Raw genomic sequence first — 18020 nt, 5'->3', positions numbered from 1 at the left:
GTACTGGGGTTTCTGGAAGCCCTTCTACCTCTGGGCTACACTCCCAGACCTATTTTATACTTTTTAAAAAATTTATTTGGAAATAGGGTCTCTTAAGCCAGAGAGACTGGGTTCGAACCTGCGCGATCCTCCTGTTTCCGCCTCCCAAGCGCGGGGATTACAAGCGTGCGCCACCATGCTCAGCCCATTATATCATCTTCAAAAGCCCTGCTCTGAAGGCGGCGGAGCAGTCCACTGCATCGGTGAAGGTTTCACATCTCTCCTCTCCTCTCCTCCCCTGGGCACGGAGTTCGGCCCTGCTCACTAGGTTGCGTCTTGCTTCTTTGTGGCAGTCTGGGTTTCTCGTGGAGGCCGCACACAGTGTCCTCTGCTCACCTGTTCTCAGGGAACCACTGCCTAGGGTAGCCGGCCAGGAGACCGCTCACACTCATCCTAGAGGGACCTGCCTGCCAAGGCAGAAGGCAGGACCTTTGTCCTGTTACTTGACAAGTTGTACGGAAAGTGTGAACAGAAGAGACGCGCCAGCTTTCAACAGCCAAAGTTCCTATTGGAAGCTGCAGCGAACTCTTCACTAACTTGCGTAGCCTTGGAAATGGGGTGCTTACCCCCTCAAGCTCTTTTTATTTGTAGCGCTGGAGATGGAACCCAGGGGCATTCTACCACTGCGCTGTATCTCCTGTCCTGTTTATTTTGAAATAGGGTCTTGCTAAGTTGCTTAGGGTGGCCTCGAACTTGCAATCGTCCTGTCTCAGCCTCCCAAGTAGTGGGATTACAGGTGTGCACCGGCAGGCCTAGTGCAAGTCCCCTCCCCCCTTTTGTGGGTCTGGGGATGGAGCCCTGGGGCATTTGACCTCCGAGCCATACCCCCTGCCCTATTTTGTATTTTTATTTTGAAACAGGGTCTCACTAAGTTGCAGAGGGCCTCACTAAGTAGCTGAGGCTGTCTGCGAACCACAATCCTCCGGTCTAAGCCTCCCGAATGCTGGGATTACAAGGTGCACCACCATGCCCGGCTCAAGCCCTTTTTATTTTAACCTTTGTTGTTAAATTTTTTTTCTTAAATGGATACTTCCTTGGTTTAGCGAGCGCAGTCTGGTTGTCCTTGGTATTGGAGGAGGATTGGTTCTGGGGCCGCCATACTTAAATATGCTGATGTTCAAGTCCCTTATCTACAATGGCACAGTATTTGCATGTAGCCTGCTCACATCCTCCTGTGTACTTTAAACCATCTCTATATTATTTACAATACCTAAGGAAATGTAAATGCTGTGTAAATACTTGTCATCCTGTATTGTCCAGAGAATAATGACAAAAAGTCATTATGTTCGGTACAGATGCAATTTTGTTCAGTACAAAAGATACAGGTTTTTCTCTGACTATTTTCAACCTGTGGTTGTTTGAATCCATGGATGCAGAACCTGTGGATGTGGAGGGCTGACTGTAAATATAAATGACTTTCTGTTTGCTTATTGCAGATGCCTACCTAATGCCCCGAGCTCGTCCTTCTGATGTGAATTAATGAGCTGTCAGGCCTCCAAACTCACCACATGTTCACACAAACCAAACGTTCAGCTTCCAGCCCGCACATCCCACCCCTGGGAGACCCTGCCCGGCTGGGTGTGCTGGCACTGGTCCAGCATGGCGTGGATTGATTCTATCCTAATTATTTGTTTATGCCCCTGTTTCTCCAACTGGACTGTGAGCTCCTGGGGATCAGGGGCCTGTGCCTCATGGAAGACAAACGACACGTATAGAAACACATTTATATGGGGTTTCAATTCTTTCCTCAGAGGTGGAACGCTGCTGTGGCAAACTTACATTGTGAACCAAAGCCGGGGATCTAAGTCCTGGGTCCGACAACAAGAAGACAGCATCACTATAAATGCGCCCCCTGTTCTCCCCATCCTCAGCAGCCGAGAGTCACAGAGCACCATGTGTCGGAAGATACTCGATCCTAACAATAACCATAGGAGGTGGGTACTACCATTATCTATTTTGTAGATAAGGAAACTGAAAATTAGAGGCATTCTTGTCCAAACTACGAAACGAAGGAGAGTCAAAAACCAGGCTAGTTCCAAGGCCATGCTCCTAAACAGGGCACCTGCTGTTCAGTTACCTTGGGAGCTGGATCATGATTATGAATACAGTCAGCTACATGTTTTAGTGGTTCTGCATTCTGTAGATTTGACCAACATCAGGTTGCAAATATTTAGAAAAAAAACTGTCAGTACTGAACATGTTTGGACTTTATAAAAAATTGTCATTATTCCTAAGTAATATGCCATGACAAGTATTTGCATAGCGCTGACATTGTATGAGACATTATGGATAATCCAGAGATTATGTAAAACACATGAAAGGATGTGCATAGGTCATATGCAAATACTACAAACACCATTTTATACAAGAGACTTGAGCATCTGGGGATTTGGTATCCATAGGGGTTCTGGAACAATCCCCTTTGGGTGCCACAGGCTGGCTGCCCATTGATAAACACTGCAAAGCAATCTTACGGTGAAAAAATTTCAGAATGCCTAATTTCTTTCCAACTTTACCAAAATGGGATCGGTTGAAGGTGCTGATAATATTCAGCAAGGACAAAATGAAAGAGAAAAAGAGTGCCCATTAATCTCTGAAGATCTGCCCGCTTTGGCTCTACGGCGTGCTCAGTTCTCAGTGACTTAGACCCCTGCAGGGCAGGTGTGGACAAGTGCAAGCTGGCTGAGAATTTTATTCTTTTCTTGGGAGGTGGTGGCGGTGGCGCAGAAGGGCCGCAGGGCCACGGACGGGCGCTGCCTTTCCTGCTCAATCAGGGCTGTTTGCTGCTCTTAGGCGTTCCGGGTTTCTCCTGACTGGCTGGTGAGTTTTGGCTGGCTGGACAGGCCGGGGAGAGACTTCTACTTTTCCACTGCACCTGTGGAAGACTAGCCAGGGAGAGGGCTACAGTTCAACGCAGTCAAGGACTCTGCCATGTCCATATTTTCTCATATGGCTACTTCGCTTCACAGTATCATAGTCAAACAGGTCGAGGCCATTTCCAATTAGAGAAGATGAGAAAAAGAAGAACTGCCTACCTCCATAAGCAATTTAGTTGTGAGGGGTGGGCTAACGTCTATTCCACCCCCCCCCCCAGAGTTATTCTGCATCTTTAAGTTCCTTTTGGGACAACTTCTGCAACAGAGGGCGTGTGAAATTTTCTTCAGGGACCTCATACTCTCCCAAGATAATCTCAAGAGTTTAAAGAAAAGGTATAGAAACTTACAGTTCATTAAACTGATGAAGCCAGGGGTGGTAGATTTCAGTATTTGGGAGGCTGAGACAGGAGGATGACAGGTTCAGGTCAGCGTCAGCAATATAGCAAAAATTTCAGCAACATAGTGAGACCCTGTTTCAAAACAAAGCAAAAAAAACAAAAACACAACAATTATAAAAAGGGATGGGGGTGTAGCTCGGAGGCGGAACACTCCTGGTTTCGATCCCCAGTAAGCACGCGCGCGTACACACACACACACACACACACACACACACACGCACGCAGCACTGATGAGAAACATGCCGGTGTAGGTCCCACTCATTCAAGATGAAGGTAGAGGAATAAAAGCTCAATGCATTTTTAACCTTAACAACTCTCAGGCACCTAAGACAACCTCTTTTTCTAATCCTCCCAGCAGCTCCCTTTTCTCCTAGGACATCACCACGTGGTCCACATTCCTGCCGTCCCGTCCCATGCTTCCACTTGCTTGGGGCCTGCTGATGTGGACGGCGTACTACAGCAAGTGACCACACAGGCGGCTGACCGTGTTTGCCTGCGTGCTGCCATTTCTGTCTCCAGTTTAGATCCTTTCATGGCCCACACGCAGCCAGGAAAGCACGGGGAAGAGAGAGCGCCGTCTCCCACATGTACTGCCTACTGGCACATTACTTCAACCTTCCCGACAGATTCCCGAGCCAGGTTCGGCCACACGCGGGCTGCACGCCACAGAGGATGCAATTTGGGAGTTATAAATAAGACAAAAGTGAGCATGGTTAAAAATATTAGAATGGGCCGGGCGTGGTGGCGCACGCTTGTAATCCCCGCGCTTGGGAGGCGGAGACAGGAGGATCAGGCAGGTTCGAAGCCAGCCACTCTGGCTTAAGAGACCCTGTTTCCAAATAAAAGTATATATAAAAAAAAGATAGGTCTGGGAGTGTAGCCCGGAGGTAGAAGGGCTTCCAGGAACCCCAGTACCACAATAATAATAATAATAATAATAATAATAATAATAATAATATCAGAGATAGTAAACGAGTTCTTTATAGAGAAGTGAGAATTAGCCGGGGGTCTCACAGCAAAGACATGGCTTCTAATGCTATCAGAATAAAAGAGGAAAAAGACCATCTTTCAACACTCAAAACCACTGAATGAGGCTCTTCCCAGGTTTTTAGAGCATATTACCTCCTTCAGAGAATGCATCGGCATCTTTCTGATTGACCTATGTCACTTCCACTATTGAGTCATCTAGAAAATGGAGTCAATTGATCTATGTCAATTCTACTACTGAGTAATCTAGAATAATGGGGCAGATAAAATCTAGAAGGCAATAGTTCCCAAATTTTCTTGCTTTATCTGTCGCTTGACCGCAGTGCTGTGCTTGGGAAGATCAGAATACCCTTGAGATCCAGTTGCTGCTGAGATACCCATTCCCGCTCTTGAAATCCCAGCTGGGGGAACTCCCTGCCACCCATCCAAGATGAGAGCAGAAGAGGGAAAAGTCAAAACCATTTTTGACCTTCACAACTCCTGGTCTCCTAAGACATCCTTCTTTTCTGCCCACCGTTACCTCCCTCTCCCCTAAGACATCACTTTCCAGAATGTGGAGTTTGGGGAAACTTTAATTCTACAGAGGGTGAGATGTGTTCCAGGCCTAGCCAGTTAGTGATGTGAACAGGAATCTGGTCCCATGATACTGAGAGTCTAGATTCTAGAATGAAGAGTAGGGTTGGTGCCAACCTGTAGGTACAAATTAGCGTTTTTTCTCAACAACCCTAATTTTGCTTTGCTTCAGTCTTTTTATTTTCATCCATCTATCTTTTTTTTTTTTTTTGGTGGTACTGGGTTTCCTGGAAACCCTTCTACCTCCAGGGCTACACTCCCAGACCTATTTTATATTTTTCTTTGGAAACAGGGTCTCTTAAGCCAGCGAGGCTTAAGAGACCCTGTTTCCTGTCTCCACCTCCCAAGCGCGGGGATTACAAGTGTGTGCCACCATGCCCGGCCCTATCTGTCATTTTAGGCTGAAAATATTACGAGCTGAATTTCACTGTAGATTCTAAGTAATAGAAACAGGCTTAGAGGTCATCCAGTAGAGCATCTCTCAAATTCAGATGTGTTCTGCAGGCTGTGACCCCTGTGAAATTCTCTGCAGAAAGGGCTACCAGGGATAGACGGACACGTGAAGCAGCACACTCCACTCGCTCCTGGAAGCTGAGCAAACTCAAGGGTCTATGTCCTATAGTATGCAAGTTATGTTAAACTCATATTTAAATGTGTGTGTGTTGAGGGGGCGCAGTTTGCAGGTTTTTCTAGATCGCAGGATTTTACAATGGAAAAATGCTCTAAATTTCGAATCTAACAATTCATAAACTGGAAACTTCCTAGACATTATTGAGTTTTCCTGGACATTATTGATGAGAATGCATAAAAACATATGACCCATAAAAGGTCTACAAGGCTCAAAAAGCAACAACCTTACAATTAAAATGTCTACGTACTTACTGATAACAGCTCAAAGGTCAAATGTGTATGTGATAAGCTATTCCTTTTTTATTTAATTTTTTGGCATTTGGGACATCCCAGGAGACTGACCCCTATCAAAAGAATTTTGGGGCTTTAAGGCTGTACTGAGATATTGAGCTGTTCTCTATAAAAATCTATGCTCAAAGAAGCATTTTTTTTAAAGCATGAGCAAAGATGGTTGCATCTCAGAATTGCTCAAAGACCCAGGTCAAGGCTGGTGGCCTTTGTTACTATTTTTGAAGTCAGACAAACTGCGTTCACCTAGAGAGGATTAAAATGGCAGATTTGTGTAAGATGAAAATCCTTCGGAGCTGCTACAAGAATCCTAAGCTAGTGAATGTCTACATTAAATCAAACATCTGGATGAAAAGATAAGACTTGAAGCAATTCTCCACATGGTTTCCAAATATATCAGGGTTGCTGCATTCATCATAAAGCTAAACAGTTTTAGTTAGACTACTCCTCCCCCACTCAGCTCCATTCCGGTGTTTCATAAAGTGGTGGCAGATGGCCCACAGGTATTACTTTTAGTTTGCATGTGAAATAATGCTCTGATATTCTCAAGAAAGCAAATTATATATGACCTTAAAAACCAATCTTATTGAAAGAGATGCTGCGATACTTAGGAGAGGGCTGGAAATCATCCTGAAAGGTGAAGTTTGAGGAAAATGCTGTGTAGAGGCAGGAAAGCCCGAGGACTCAATGCTCTCTTTCTATTGCTTCTATTTTATTGATTTTTTAAAAAATTATTTTGTGGTACTGGGGATGAAACCCAGGGGCATTCTACCTCTGAGCTACACCTCCAGCTCTATTATTTAGTCTTTTTATTTTTGAAACAGGGTCTCACTGAGTTGCCAAGGGCCTTGCCAAGTGGCTGAGGCTGTCCACGAACCATGATCCTCCAGTCTCAGCCTCCCAAATGCTGGGATTACAAGTGTGCACCACCACACCGGCTTCATTGTTTCTATTTTAATTCTTACTTTTTGCTTCTATTTGGTTCTTTTACAACAGCATCAGGGACACAGGGCATCATAAATGTACTTCTAGAAAACATATCCTTCATCTTTTAGCAGAAAAAGAGGCAGACATTCAGCTGAAGGCAGAAGGCAAGGAGAGGGAGGAGGTGGGAAGGAACCAGTGCTGAACACCTATTATTTCTTCTTCTTTTTAGTTTTGGTACTAGGGATTGAACCTGGGGGCATTCTACCTCTAAGCTATACCACCAATACTTTTTATATTTTATTGTGGAACAGGGTCTCTCTTGCTGAGGGTTTCTCTAAGTTGCTGAGGCTGGCCTTAAATCTTCAATCCTGTTTCAGCTTCCTAACTATTGGGATTCCAGGCACGCACCACCATGCAACTTAAACACTTATTATTTCTGATGCCATCTGCACACGTTCTTGGATTTTAATTCTGGCAAAAACTTATGAGGCACAAATCCATATCTCTGTTTTATAGATAAAGAAATTGATACTCTTTTTTTGTGGTACTGGGCATGGAACCCAGGCGCATTCTACCTCTGAGCTACACCTCCAGCCCGATTTTTATTCTTTATTTTGAAACAGGATCTCACTGAATTGCAAAGGGCCTCACTAAGTAGCTGAGGCTGTCTGTAAACCATGATCCTCCTGTCTCAGCCTCCTAAATGCTGGGATGACAAGTGTGCGCCACCACGCCTGGCTCAAGAAACTGATACTCTTAAAAGACCCCAAACTTTCCTAAGACCAGTGACTGAGGAGGTAGCTAATCTGGGATTTAAACTTGGGTCTGCCTATTCTGTCTAAAACACCAGTACAACTTCATTGAAAAAGGTGTTTCATGTCAACCAAAATCTATGCAGATAGAATGAAAACTGTTTAAAGAAACAACCAAGTTACATTTCAGGTATCAGAAATATAATGGCACACATTCTTGTCAACCCCCAAAGAAATGACTTTAATCAACACTTTACTCCCATGCAAAAAAACTCACCCAGAGATATTTCAAACAGCCTTGGAGGGCTTTGCTTTGCAGTTTTTACTGTTACCACATACCGTTCTTATATTATTCTCCTCATACTTCCCAAAATAGAAGTCATCTTTTTAAAGGCCCCTGAGCATTCTTTCCATTTTCGGTCTTCAAAAATCTAAAAAGGGGTGAGCACCATGCGGTGGGCCACAAAGACTGCAAGCGTGAGCGCGCACCTGGACGCATCTTTGGGATGACCTAAGTTCTGGATCACGGCCACCTTGGCTCATGGCATTTGTCAGAACCACAAGAGATTTCTTCAGCTGGTCTTCTACCCCTGACCCTCACCCATGTGCTGTTCTCCCAAGAGCACAGCATATGCGACTTCTAATTCCCTAAGCTATATATTTCCAACCCAGTGAGCAGAGCAAATAATCAAACTCAAGTGGCATTTTTCAAATTCCTCTGATTGTTAATGATTTCAGTCACACCTGTTCTGTTTGCTTCAACCAAAGAACACCCAGTGCTCCACAGAGCCTCAAGCAATTTGTATAATCTGCATAAAAAGGATATTTGTTGTTTTCTTAAATTATTTTCATTTTCCAAATTTATAATATATAAACTAGTTTCTAGGCTTAATGACAAGTTATGAATATAAGTGGCTTAACACCATAAGAAAGTCATTATAAGAGTAATTTCTTTTTTCTTTTTTTTGGTGGTACTTGGGTTCCTGGAAGCCCTTGTACCTTGGGCTAAACTCCCAGACCTATTTTATACTTTTTTATTTTTGGAAACAGGGTCTCTTAAGCCAGCACGGCTGGCTTCGAACCTGCGCGATCCTCCTGTCTCCGCCTCCCAAGCGCGGGGATTACAAGCGTGCGCCACCACGCCTGGCCTAAGAGTAATTTCTGAATGTTCACGTGGACCAGACCTTGAAGTTCTCAATTATTATTTGTAGGTATCTAATCTGATCAATAGCCAATAGAGAAAACTGCAAATATTGTAGAGGCCAACACACCTGTCATGCTCAGTCCTTAGAATGGCTGTTGGAGAAAGTGACAGATGTAGAGAAGAAACAAGATATCTAGAGGCGCCTAACTATGCCTTGTTACCAGAGGATGAAAGAAGTTTCTCAAATTTGAAGAGTGAAGTTGGGAGATGAGTAATGACAGTTGAGATACCAGATAGCGTTAGAGTTCTAAATTAAAAAGAGTAAAAAAAAAAAAAAAAAAAAAAAAAAAAGCCTGGCATGGTGGCACACATAATCCTAGTACTTGGGAGGCTGAGATAGATCACAGGGCCACGGCCACGACAGCCTGAGTAACACAGTGAGTCTCTCAGCAACATAGACCCTGTTTTAAAATAAAAAATAAAAAGAGGCTAGGTGTATAACTTGGAAGTATAGTGCCCCCGGGTTAAATATTTAAGTGCCACCAAAAAAAAAAAAATCCCAAACAAACACACACACAAAAGAGGGAGATACTTTATACTTGATTCTCTGGGTCAAACTGTGGCCCCTCACAATTCATATGTTGAAACTCTAGCCTCTAGTCCTTCTACATGTAATGGGATTTGAAGACAGAGCTCTTAAAGAGATGGATGAGATAAAACAAGGATGTTACCATGGGCCCTGATCCAATCTGACTGCTGCCCTTATAATAAGAAATTTGGACACAGACAGCTATGCACAAGAGGAAAGTCCACGTGAAGACCCAGTGAACAGTAGCCACCTGCAAGCTGGAGAGAGGGGTCTCAGAAGAACCAGACCTGCCCACACCTTGGTCTTAAGACTTATGGCTTCCAGAAATGTGGAAGAGTAAATTTCTGCTATATAAACACACAGTCTATGGTATTTTGATATGGCAGCCGGAACCAACTAAGACATTTGGTACACTGTAATACGTGCAAACAGGCTAGCAGAGTAACTTCAAGTTGGGACTTCAATAAAATCCAGATACATTCTGGGAAATATTTAAATCTGTCCATAGAGGGCAGGGACTCACCACATCGAAGGCGGTAAACACGTGACAGTAGTGGTGATTGGACTTCAAATCTTTTGTGATATAAGCAAAAGTTGAGAGGTCTTCTGGGTCCTGGGCAGCACAGGAGATATTACGAATTTCATGCTCGGCAATTATGTTCTGCAAGAAATTACAGAAATGACCATCGCTTTCCTTTGCAAACCGGAATATTTTAGGATCAAGATGAGCAACCTGGAAAGCAGCTGCTTTCCTTCTTTCTAGATGGTTCTAGACCAGAGCGCCATTTAAAGTGATCCGACGTCCTCTTTGTGGGCAAATGTGCTCCAGGCCTGGAAGGAATGTTTTCATTTATTGAAAAACAACCTAAAATAGTCATATCCTGGAGCAGCATTCTTCCCAGGTGCCCTGCACGGAAGCAGTCTGGGTGGCAGACACTTAAAAAAAAAACAACCCAGTAATTACTAAGCATCTTACTGTTTCCATTCTCTACATCCAGCTGTAGAAGGCAGCCCTGCCTCCTGCTAACTCTGTCTGGAAAGTACTGTGAGTTAGGTTCTCTGAGTGAGAGGCACTGCGAGCCCTGGGAGCTGCCCAACTCTCTGGCCACTGTGCTGGTCCTCTATTCTTGTTTTTCTTTTCTTTCTTTTACCTTTTGGTGCTGGGGATGAAACCTACGGCCTCATACATGCTAGGACAGCGTTCTACCGCTAAGCTACACCTCCAGGCCCCGCCCTCTTGTTCTTGTGTCTACGCCATCTTCCCCAGAGCAAAGGCGGGTGCAGAAGAAAGCAGGCAAGGAGAAGCCTCAGGTGCTCGCTCTCTGAGATTCTGCGGAGCTAAGGTGTTGGGGCAGGATAAGGAGCCTCCACACTGCAGTATTCAGGCCTTGGGTGCTGGCTGGATCCAGAGCCCTATGGGTATAAAGATCCATTCCTTACTATACCCCCCACATGTAATCATGGGGTGGGTGCCACCGCTGCGATCACTACCTTACAGGTGGGAGTTTGGGGGCCTCCTGCGGGCAGGCATGGCGCTGGGGCTGAAGTCGGAGCTGTCTGCGGAGCTCTGGTGTTCTCAGATGCACTTGATCCCTTCTGTCGTCCCCTCCGCTCTCTTCCTGACTTAACACAGTTGCATTTTTCCCCCTCTCTAGCATTTCTTTGTGCCTTCTCCCCTCTACCCCATCCCTGCCTGCCTCCGAGAATAACTGGTGGGAGGAAAGCTTTAGTACCATTGTCCTGAAGCACAAAATAACCGCGGAGCCTCATCTTGGCTGCAGAACCTGCTAGAAATGTCTTTTGATACACAGATGCATTTAAAAAGCAAAGAAAGTGCCATAATAGTGCAATCATTTTTTATCTTATAATATCCCACTTACTCTTTTTTGCACTTGTCACAGATCTATGACGTTCAATGGTGTAGTTACCCTAATTACTTTTTAATTGCACAGTCTTAAAGAACCTGTTGGCAATATAGTGTTCTGTGTCTACCCATCAGTGCTTAAACATGCTTACAAACTGTCCTTCCCTGCCAGCACCCCCAGCAAGTGCTCCACGTCCCTCACGCTTCGAGCTGTGCGGTTGGGGAGCGATTACAGAATTAACACATAAAAAAACAATTAAATGAAGACATTCTTCACTGCAGCCTCATAAACTGACACGATACGTAGTCGCTCTTGTCAAAAAAGAAAAAAAAAACTCAATCGAAATGGGGATCCCATGAACGAGTAACATCCTGTTGTAAGCTATAGTTTCAAAACAGGTCATGATCCTCTTGTGGTATTCCTTAAAGGAACGCTAAGCCCTTTAACTCTTTACAGGGGTGCTGTTAGCAGGTGTGGAGAAGCCTGGGCCGTCACTGGGCTGGGTGCTGCTGGTGCCCTGGGAAGTCTGGGTGGATGTGGCCTCACCTGTCCAGGATCCAGGCCACAGGTCATAGAGCCCTGGCCCCAGCTCCCCACTAAGTTGGCGTTTTGTGTTCTTGAGGCCCTCGGGCAGCACAAGGCGGATCAGCCTCTCGGGACGGTGCCACAGTGACAGGTGTTCTGTGATTTCTGCTGCTCAATTCCCAGGCTCTCGCCACTTCGCCGGGTGCCACACTTGGCAATTTTCAATGGTGTATGGTGGCACTGTGGCCCTGGGCAAAACTCCAAAGCAAGAAAAGTGGATCTCTGGAGCTCTCGCTCCCTCTGCCATTCCTGACCCTCCCCAAATTTCCTGGAGCCCCCTCTCCTCTATTCTGCAGGAGCTCCCGGCCGTCTTTTCGTGGCCTACTGAGGCTTGTCATGGGTACTCTGAAGCCAGATTCCTCCCCTACTGTTGAAACTTTAATTCCTCTGTTCTCACGACCAAGACTAGGAGGAAAGCAGGCTAATATAATATTCTGTACCCAGGTAGGAATAACTGCACAGAACTCCGTGGCACATCCCTGGAGCTAGAATGTGGCAAGGACTGGGGTGTCACTGTGGTGATTCTGGCCTCCCTTTGCATAACAGAGAGGCTGGTTCTTCATTTGTAGGATGGATCCAAGGCCAGGGACACTGCGGCTGTGGGCTGGACAGGAACCGGAGGGCTGGCTTCCAGCTTGCAGAAGTCAAGGGGGAAAGAGTCCCACATCAGTTAGTGGCTCCCCATCAATAAAAAGGTGATGTCAGCCAGACCTGGTGTCTCACACCTGTGATCCCAGTACTTGGGAGGCTGAGACAGGAGGATTGCAAGTTTGAGGCCAGCCTGGGCAACTTAGCAAGATCCTATCCCACAATAAAAAAAGGGGGGCTACAGGTGTAGCTCAGTGGCAGAGCATTGCAGGAGTTAAATACCAGTACTGCAAAACACAAAAATGAAAACAAAAACAAATAATAAAAACAAAGGTGACCTCACCGTGAGGTACAGGCTGCACCTCAGTTTAAAACCAGACTCTCTGTGTGTTACTAGGCTTCCTTTTTGGCATGTTCTCACTCTAGAGCGCCACTGAGGTTCAGGAGGAGGCCTGGGGAGGGGCTCGCCCTCCTCTTCTTTGGAAGAGGCTGTTTGGAAGCTGACTTCCTTTCAACATGGAGGTTTTTTTTTTTTTTTTTTTTTTTTTTTTTGTCTTTTACCTTTCATCGTGTTGAGAAATGCTGAAATTGTGGGTGTAGAACAAAACTGTTCAGTGCAGCCAATGAGCAAGGTAGTTCAAAAAGGGCATGAGATGAGGACGTGGCGACGCCTAGAAACCTGCCTGTGGCTGCAAGCCTCAGTCTGAGCCCCGTCACTTAGGGTGGGCACCCTCTTGAGCCTCCCGAGAGACTGTGGCAGCCTCTGCAGAAGGCTCCAGAATGGAGGCAGCACTGTGGCCCAGGGCTGCCCTATAGGGGCTAGATGCTCAAGAGGACAGCACACATGCCTAGGTGGTCTTAGTGGACTCTGAACTTCTTAGCACAGTATATGCAATAAAAACAATAACTAGCTGGGTGTGGTGGCACGTGCCTATAACTCCAGTATTTGGGAGGCTGAGACCGGAGGATTGAAGGTTCAAGACCAGTGTCAGCAACCTAGTGAGACCCTAACCAACTTAATGAAATATTGTTTCAAAATAAAAAATTAAATGATCTGGGGGTATAGCTCAGAGATAGAATGCTCTTGGGTTACATCCTCAGTATGAAAACAAACAAATACCCCCAAAAGCAACAAAAACCCCAATCAAAACAAATAAACAAAAACAACCAAACAAACAATGATCAGGCATGATAGCGCATGCCTGCGATTGTAGTACTTGGGAGGCTGAGACAGGAGGATCACAGGTTTGAGGCTAGCCTTGGCAGCTTAATAACTCTCAGCAACTTTTTAACACTCTGTTTCAAAAAACAAAACAAACGAACAAACAAAAAACCTAGAAAGGACTGGGGCTGTAGCTTGGAGGTAGAATGGCCCTGGGTTCAATCCCTAATACCTACAAGATTAAAAAAAAAAAAAAGAACACCACCATCCCCTCCTCCAAAACAAAAAGAACAAAAGAAAAAAAATCCAATGGTCACTTGTTTAGGCAAATAGTTCAAATTGTTTTGTGCCTAAAACATAGCATCAGTAAAGTATGAAGTTGGCATTAACCGCTCCCACCTCAAAAGCAAAAACAAAAACAAAAAGTCCATTAAAAGCCGGGCGTGGTGGCGCACGCTTGTAATCCCTGCGCTTGGGAGGCAGAGACAGGAAGATCGCGCAGGTTGATCGCGCAGGTTCGAAGCCAGCCACGCGCGCTGGCTTAGGAGACCCTGTTTCCAAATAAAAATGTAAAAATAGGTCTGGGAGTGTAGCCTGGAGGTAGAAGGGCTTCCAGGAACCCCAGTACCAAAAAAAAAAAAAAAAAAAAAAGTCTATTAAAACAAGAACCAAATTCTAGCCCCGCCCGGTTCCTATTGTAGCCAAATAGAAGACTGAGGAGGGGTCAGCGCAGGAAGACACGGTGTGACCTGGATGTAGGAACGGGGTGGCCTCCTGGGAGACCCCACTGATCCAGAGCGGGGCTGACGCCAAGGCCTCGAGTTCCCCCAGGCCTGTGCTACGGACCCAGGGAAAGCTGGCGCGGGACCCTAAAAGAGTTCAGAACTATTCCAAGTTTCATTTTTATTTCAAGATTGCTTTCTGCTTCTTCCTTCTTAAATCAGGGTTAGTGATTCATTTTCTAAGTTGGCAGGCAATACATTTATAACTAGGCATCTAACCCTTTCCCATGAACTTAGCCAGAGCTATTTATTTATTAGAAAGAAAGAAAAGACTCTCCAGGAGGGTTTATCTTTCCCTGTCGTCTAATGGGGGCTAGCAGGAAGCGAAGGGCAATTAACACATAATTAATGTTCCAATGTACTTAACACTAGTTGGTGGAAGGTGGCTGCGGATTGATAGGAAAAGCCTTAGGTCGCGAGTGGAAACGAGTCAGTCCTTCTCCATGACTGACAGGCTGTGTGTGTGTATGAGGCGGGACGGAGCTCGGACAGGGGACTGGGCCTTCAGGCCCTCTGCTGCTCAGTGTCAGGGAGACAAGCTCCTGGGGACCACGCGGGAGAACTGCATGCAGTGGAAACACCCACCATGAGCGTGAGGTGCGGCTTTTGGGTGCCCTCTCAGACTTCGGGGTCACTCATACCCGAAACGGTGAGATCTTCAAATGTTTCCCTTTCACAACACTTTCACCTCAGAGCAAAGTGGCCCACCGAGACCACCCTTCCCAGCGTGGGGAATCGAATCTGGAGTTCACGACTGTGCTCCTCCTCTGCAGATCCGCCATGCTGGCTGCTGATGCGAGTCCTTCAGCCCTGGCTGGTGGCCATGATTCGAAGCCTTCTATAGTCAAATTCCACCAGCACAGCCTTTGCTATGCTGTCCTTTACCCTTCTAATCTCTCAGCCGGGTGCAGTGGCATGCGCCTGTAATCCCAGTACCTGGGAGGCTGAGACAGAAGGATCATAGGTTTGAGGCAACTTAGTGAAGCCCTGTTTCAAAATAAAAAACTAAGAAGGGCTCGGGGTGTAGCCTGGAGGTAGAATGCCCCTGGGTTTTATCCCTAGTAACAATAAATATTAATAAATAAGCAAACAAATACAATCTCTTTACTATGATTTTCCATATGATAATTGTTAGGCTACTGCTCACAGTCACCTCATCTCTCCCCCAGCCATCATACTGGGTAGGTCATATCCTTCGCTGAGTTCAGTGAATGTCCTCAAGCCCCTGAAAAAGCCAGGAATATATTAATTGCTAGATGGCCAGAGAGAGGTTGGCTCCACCTGCCACCAACACAGGCCCTTTGCCTTTGCTCTAGATCCTGGATATGTTCTGCCGACCACACTGCAAGGACTGGAAGGACAGAATGGCCTTCTTTATTTAGCATGTTTATTTCCATAAAAGCATCTCCTGCAGAACTTTCTGTGCTGATACTTCCAAAGAGTAGTCACCGGCAAGCAGAGGTGTATGGCTAGGTCATCTAACTACCAATGGCTGAATGAGAAATGTCTCCTAGAGGCACAAAAGTGTCAACCTTTACATCCCCCCATGTGCTGGAGATGCAGCAGACCTGACAGAGCCCCCTCTCTCGTTGCTTGGATCGTGCAAAGTGGACCCGAGAATCAGTGGTCCATGCAGATGTTGCCAGTTGAGCCCCTGCTGGGAGCCAGCTTCAAGGCTGTAGGATTTTCCCAGGGCAAATAACCCTTGTTTAGAAACGATCAGAATCTAGGTTGGCTAAGAAAGTGTCAAACTGATCCACTGAAAATATACTGCTCTTCAAGTTTTTCAAATGCCAATGGTGTAGCAAGCGTTGCTCTAGGTTAGGGGGAAAGAAATCTAAGCACTAAGTCCTTTCTTTAAATTTAGATACAGCAGGTAACAGTGGTATCTTCAACAAGTGTTCCACAAAGTTTTGGAACTTTTTAAACAATTGAGCGGAATTTAAGGATAAGGTAATTTTATGTACCCGGAACTAAAGTTGTCTCTGCAGACAAAAAAAAAAAAAAAAAAAAAAAAACCAAAAAACAAAAAAAACCCAGCAAAAACAAAACAAAAACCAAATCACCCGGGAATGTTCTGATATGAGTCTCTACAATTGTAAACTCACAATGGTAACTGTCAACAAGACACGGCACATCACTGCATATAAGGTGTCTAGCTCTGAATACGCTTCGGCTACTGTCAGCCAGCATGATAGTTCCCTGGTACAAGTCGTCTGCCTGCATTTCATCCCCACCCCAAAATCCGGGAGGTTGCTTTTTAAAGTAGATTAGGAAAGTTTGAGCTTATCTGCCTGCTGATGCAACAATCTTACAGAAAACCAATCAGGAAAACTTCCAATTGGTTGGTTCAGATGCTCAGGTTTATTTTAGACACCAAAGAGTCCTTGCCCATGAAACTTTCCCCTGGTAGGTTCACCTCTTTCATGATTTTCTATTCTTTTCTCCCCAGATGGAGTGGGGCTGGGTGGGAGATCGGGGTAAGCAGGGCGGAAAGCAAATGCTATTCACCAATGGTGGGCAGCTCATTTCTTTCTCTTCTTTATCCATTGAGAGGATGAGTGGGGGGATAAGATACATGGACATTTAGGGTTTACTGAGAAGGAGCCAGGCAGCTTTGAGTTTCTGGAGAGTGAGAGAAGATGGGCAGGAATCAGCTTTCTAACTCAGGAACAGGATTCTGTGGCCTTTTTCCAGATAGGAACTCGAGAATACTTTTCAAATAAAACACAACCCATCAGCCCACACTGGACCTCAGAGCTGCAGAGTTAAGGGTGCAGACATGGTGTGGTCCGAGCTTCTGGTCTGATTGTGTCTCTTGAGAAAACAATATAGCTGAGGCTTTTCCATTTCAGTAGCTGTGAATTATATGCAGTTATGGAACACAACAAGACAACATGTGTTCCTTGTGTTGGGCTCACTGCGTGTTCCTAAGGAAGGAAAGAGTGCATATGTATAGCTACTCTCTAGAGTCATGGAGAGAAATATTCTAGCCTTTCATCAGGAAGCATTTTCTCTCTAGAAGAATGATGACATTGTTGTCTTTAAGTAATTTTTTTTTTTCTGTTTTAGTGTTCTCTAGATCCAAGAGAACAGGCCAGGTGAGTGGCCATGGTCTCTTAGAGAAGACTTGGAAAGGTGAAAAGTGAAAGTCAATTACGTATAAGAATGCTGGATCAAATCCCCCAAATAAAATATGATTTTCTATATGGGTGCATATGTGGTGTGTGTGTGTGTGTGTGTGTGTGTGTGTGTGTGTTTGCAGGTAGAAGTAGGAGCCTTGAAGGTCAGGGGTGAGGAGCAATTCAAATGAAGAACGTCGGCATCTTAGACCACAAACTCAGGATGGTATCTGATGCTTAAAACCAAGGAGAGGTGTGCTGCTTACCTTATTTGTTGCATCAATAAATTTGACTCCTTTATAAGAGACTGAAAGAATAATAGTAGGGACCTTCTTCATTTGCTCTGTAGACTTCTGAAATTAAAATTAGAAAGCTGTTAGCGCGGTGTGTGTTGCATGGCAACCGAAGCACATAATTTTTCCTCTTGAAAGATAAAAACGAGCTACACACACACACACACATGCGCGTGTACACACACACACACACACACACACACACACACACACTCACGTTGAACATACCCCCAAACACATTCTAATTTAATTGTTTATCTCTCCTTTCTTGGGCTGAGCTATGTTTTGGGCTTATAAAGAATCCGACTTGCACTTGAGTATCTGCAAAGCGCTTGCCCTGCTGCTCCCTGTGGGTGCCGGGCGTGTCCGCTTCCCTGAAGCCGGAGAGAGAATACAGAGCCCTGTCTCCATTCCTTGGGC

The 18020-nt window shown here is 45.4% G+C and overlaps 1 protein-coding gene across 17 annotated transcripts in view; it reads right to left on the bottom strand.

The window, feature by feature from the left end:
* The window catches only part of ANKS1B (ankyrin repeat and sterile alpha motif domain containing 1B), a gene marked incomplete at both ends in the record, with an annotated part of 1119409 nt that overhangs the window by 15678 nt on the left and 1085711 nt on the right, over positions 1-18020 (bottom strand). For all 17 annotated transcript variants that reach the window (XM_080705700.1, XM_080705710.1, XM_080705709.1 and 14 more), the window contains 2 exons: positions 9727-9864; positions 17574-17660. In XM_080705700.1, the coding sequence (XP_080561826.1) occupies positions 9727-9864; positions 17574-17660 (225 nt within the window). The remainder of the gene's footprint in view (positions 1-9726; positions 9865-17573; positions 17661-18020) is intronic.

The sequence above is a fragment of the Muscardinus avellanarius genome (assembly GCF_963383645.1).
Source record: "Muscardinus avellanarius genome assembly, chromosome: 11".
In the NCBI taxonomy this organism is placed as follows: Eukaryota; Metazoa; Chordata; class Mammalia; order Rodentia; family Gliridae; genus Muscardinus; species Muscardinus avellanarius.
The sequence above is the reverse complement of the archived record's forward strand: the minus strand, read 5'-3'. Positions and strand labels throughout refer to the sequence as shown.